This window comes from Eschscholzia californica, unplaced genomic scaffold (genome assembly GCF_041429995.1).
Source record: "Eschscholzia californica isolate CP2 unplaced genomic scaffold, dmEscCali1.0.p SCAF_3, whole genome shotgun sequence".
Taxonomy (NCBI): Eukaryota; Viridiplantae; Streptophyta; class Magnoliopsida; order Ranunculales; family Papaveraceae; genus Eschscholzia; species Eschscholzia californica.
The window spans coordinates 63067541-63070115 of NW_028238420.1; the positions used below are offsets into that span (position 1 = coordinate 63067541).

General features: G+C 33.4%; 1 protein-coding gene across 1 annotated transcript; it reads right to left on the reverse strand.

Moving 5' to 3' along the window:
* Window positions 1-217: 217 nt before the first annotated feature.
* Window positions 218-2154, reverse strand: LOC147553104 (myb-related protein 306-like). The gene is made up of 3 exons (XM_086671254.1): window positions 1574-2154; window positions 1347-1476; window positions 218-1257 (listed from the first exon to the last, which is right to left on the reverse strand). Exons 1-3 carry the CDS (start codon window positions 1704-1706, stop codon window positions 483-485), a joined length of 1038 nt encoding a protein of 345 aa, XP_086527380.1. The 5' UTR covers window positions 1707-2154; the 3' UTR covers window positions 218-482.
* Between the last annotated feature and the right edge of the window lie 421 nt (window positions 2155-2575).

A 2575-nucleotide genomic window follows, 5' to 3' on the forward strand; every position in this document is an offset into this window, starting at 1 on the left:
GAAAGAAATAAGTCAAACCAATTATCTTCATCACAATCTAAGTACAGTAGTATCCAAGCCATGTGTCACCAAGTAGTTATTGTAGTTCTGCTTTAAAATTAATTTCACACCAACCAAGATCTAAAGAAATTACAATGCTATTAAATTCACATAAATAAAATGAAACCCTAGTTTTTACCTGCACTTTTACACAGACAGTAGAAATGTAGCTAGATCATCTCATAAACCATCTTTTCATTAAAATATAGTAGTAGTAGGATTTTTATAACAAAATGAAACCCTAATTTTTTTGATTTCATGCTAATCTCATTTGATAGAAAAAACACATATTTGTGAGGATTTCTATAATTTACACTTCTTTTTTCCTTCCATTGATGATGACAAACAAGATGATAATCAGTTCAAGAACTGGACAAAAAACCCCCAAAAAACAGGACAAATTAAGAACCTTAACAAAAAGGAGAAGTACCAACTTAATTAGATCAAAAGAATTCAGATTTTTCATCATCACCTAGTGAAATACCAAACAACCCTCCATGATTTTGTTCTTGAACATGAGAAATACTTTCATCAAACAACCAATTCTCAATCATTGTGAAAGGTTCTTCTTTTTCACAACTCATAATCAACTTGTTTTCATCTTCATGAAAGAATGGATTACTAGTAACTGTTGCATAATTCAGATTATGATGATCATCAATAGTCATGGATTGAGAAACATCAGGAGTAGTAGTACTTGATGAATGATCAAACCCTAATAGAGATTGAAAACATCCATCTGATTTTGTAACAACACTTAGGGTTCCTTCATGATCACTTGAACTTTGTGTAGTAGTAGTTCCTGAAGTTGATGTTTGAGAAAACTTAGGAGGAGGTGAGTTCTTCATCCATCCTTGAAGCAATCTTGAAATGTTATCAGTACTTGATGCATATGTACTTGTTGTTGGTTGAGGGTTTTGTGTACACATAAGTGAATCAGAACAAATGGATGAAGAACTTAATTCAGATACAGAAATGGGTTTATAATTCTCAATAGATAAAGCTTCAGTTAGGGCTTTTTTAGCTGTTTGCATATCAGTTTGTAGTCTTCTTTCCCATTGGCCTTTAGCTATTGGTTCTAAACTTGAAAACCCTTCTGTGAAATGATCACTAAAACCTAATTCAATCTTTTTGAGCTTCTTTTTCATATGGGTATTCCAGTAATTCTTAATATCATTGTCTGTTCTTTGAGGAAGATAAGAAGCTATGGCAGCCCATCTATACAAAAGAACAAAATAATAGATCAAACACAAATCCAACAACACATATCCTCTAGTTCTAGACAAAGAAGTAATGAGTATATTTACCTGTTACCCAAAAGAGCTTGAAGATGGATAATCATCTTTTCTTCTTGATCAGTGAAGTTACCACGTTTAATACCAGGCCTAAGATAATTAGTCCATCTAAGCCTACAACTTTTACTGCATCTATGTAAACCTAAACAACACAAACATATAAAATAAAAGTTAGGGTTACAAAAATTACATCATGAACTTATTAAAAAAACATTACTATGTAAGATTTAAAGGCATACCAGTATTAGTAGGAACTGCCCTCCAATTCCCAGGACCATGTTCTTGAATATAAGAGACTAAAGCAATATCTTCTTCAGGAGTCCAAGGACCTTTCTTCACACCATTTTTATCACAGCAAGGTGGTCTACCCATGTCTTTATTTTAGAAATTCCCTAAGTTCTTCTTCTTCTTCTTCCTTTAGCTAAAGAGCTAAGTTAACTAAGAAAGTGATCCACCCTCTCTCTCTCTCTCTTTCTATATATTTTGTTAATTAAGAAAGAAGAGACATGAGTCCAAGTCTACTGTATTATGGTCATATATATAGAAGAAAATGGGAGACTTTCTATGCTTAATTATAAGTGGCTAGCTCACCCTAGAGAGAGAGAGAGAGAGAGAGAGAGAGAGAGAGAGAGAGAGAGAGAGAGAGAGAGAGAGAGAGAGAGAGAGAGAGAGAGAGTAGAGAGAGAGAGAGCTAAGGTATCCCAAGAGTCTGTCTAAAAAGGAGGAGAAGAAGAAGAAGAAATGAATAGAGGGAGAGCATTAAATCTTTGGGTTTGCAAAAGTCAGCTGTGTCAATGCTTCTTCTGCCTCACAAAACCGCGTGGTATTCAATGCTCTACTATTTGTTTTCTTCTTCTTCTTCACCGGGAAAACCCTAAATTTGCTTAATAAATCCCCAAAAGGTAAACTCTAGCTGCCATATCATTAATAAGTTTATTTTGCATTATTATGGTTTATGTGCTCTTTATTTTCTTGTTTTAGAAAAAAAATCTCATTCTACTCGGACTACATTCTAATAAAATTAAGTTTCTTTTGTGGTTATTTGGGTCAAGGTGACCCAAACATATTTTCTTTCAACTAGGGGAGCCGCATGTGAACAAAATTTAACTTAATTTGTGGCTTGATAACTTGTTTTACTAAAATACAAAAAAAATCAAAGTATACGAGCCGAATTGTTCTTTTACGTAGTGAATTCACGTGCATAATTTTTTTTGACTTAATTTGTAACTTGATGACTCACG

Coding starts and splice junctions, on each gene's coding strand:
- LOC147553104 (XM_086671254.1), bottom strand. CDS start 1,706: ATGGGTAGACCACCTTGCTGTGATAAAAATGGTGTGAAGAAAGGTCCT. Junction 1,477..1,573: donor GGCAGTTCCTACTAATACTG/GTATGCCTTTAA, acceptor TGTGTTGTTTAG/GTTTACATAGATGCAGTAAA. Junction 1,258..1,346: donor CAAGCTCTTTTGGGTAACAG/GTAAATATACTC, acceptor TCTTTTGTATAG/ATGGGCTGCCATAGCTTCTT.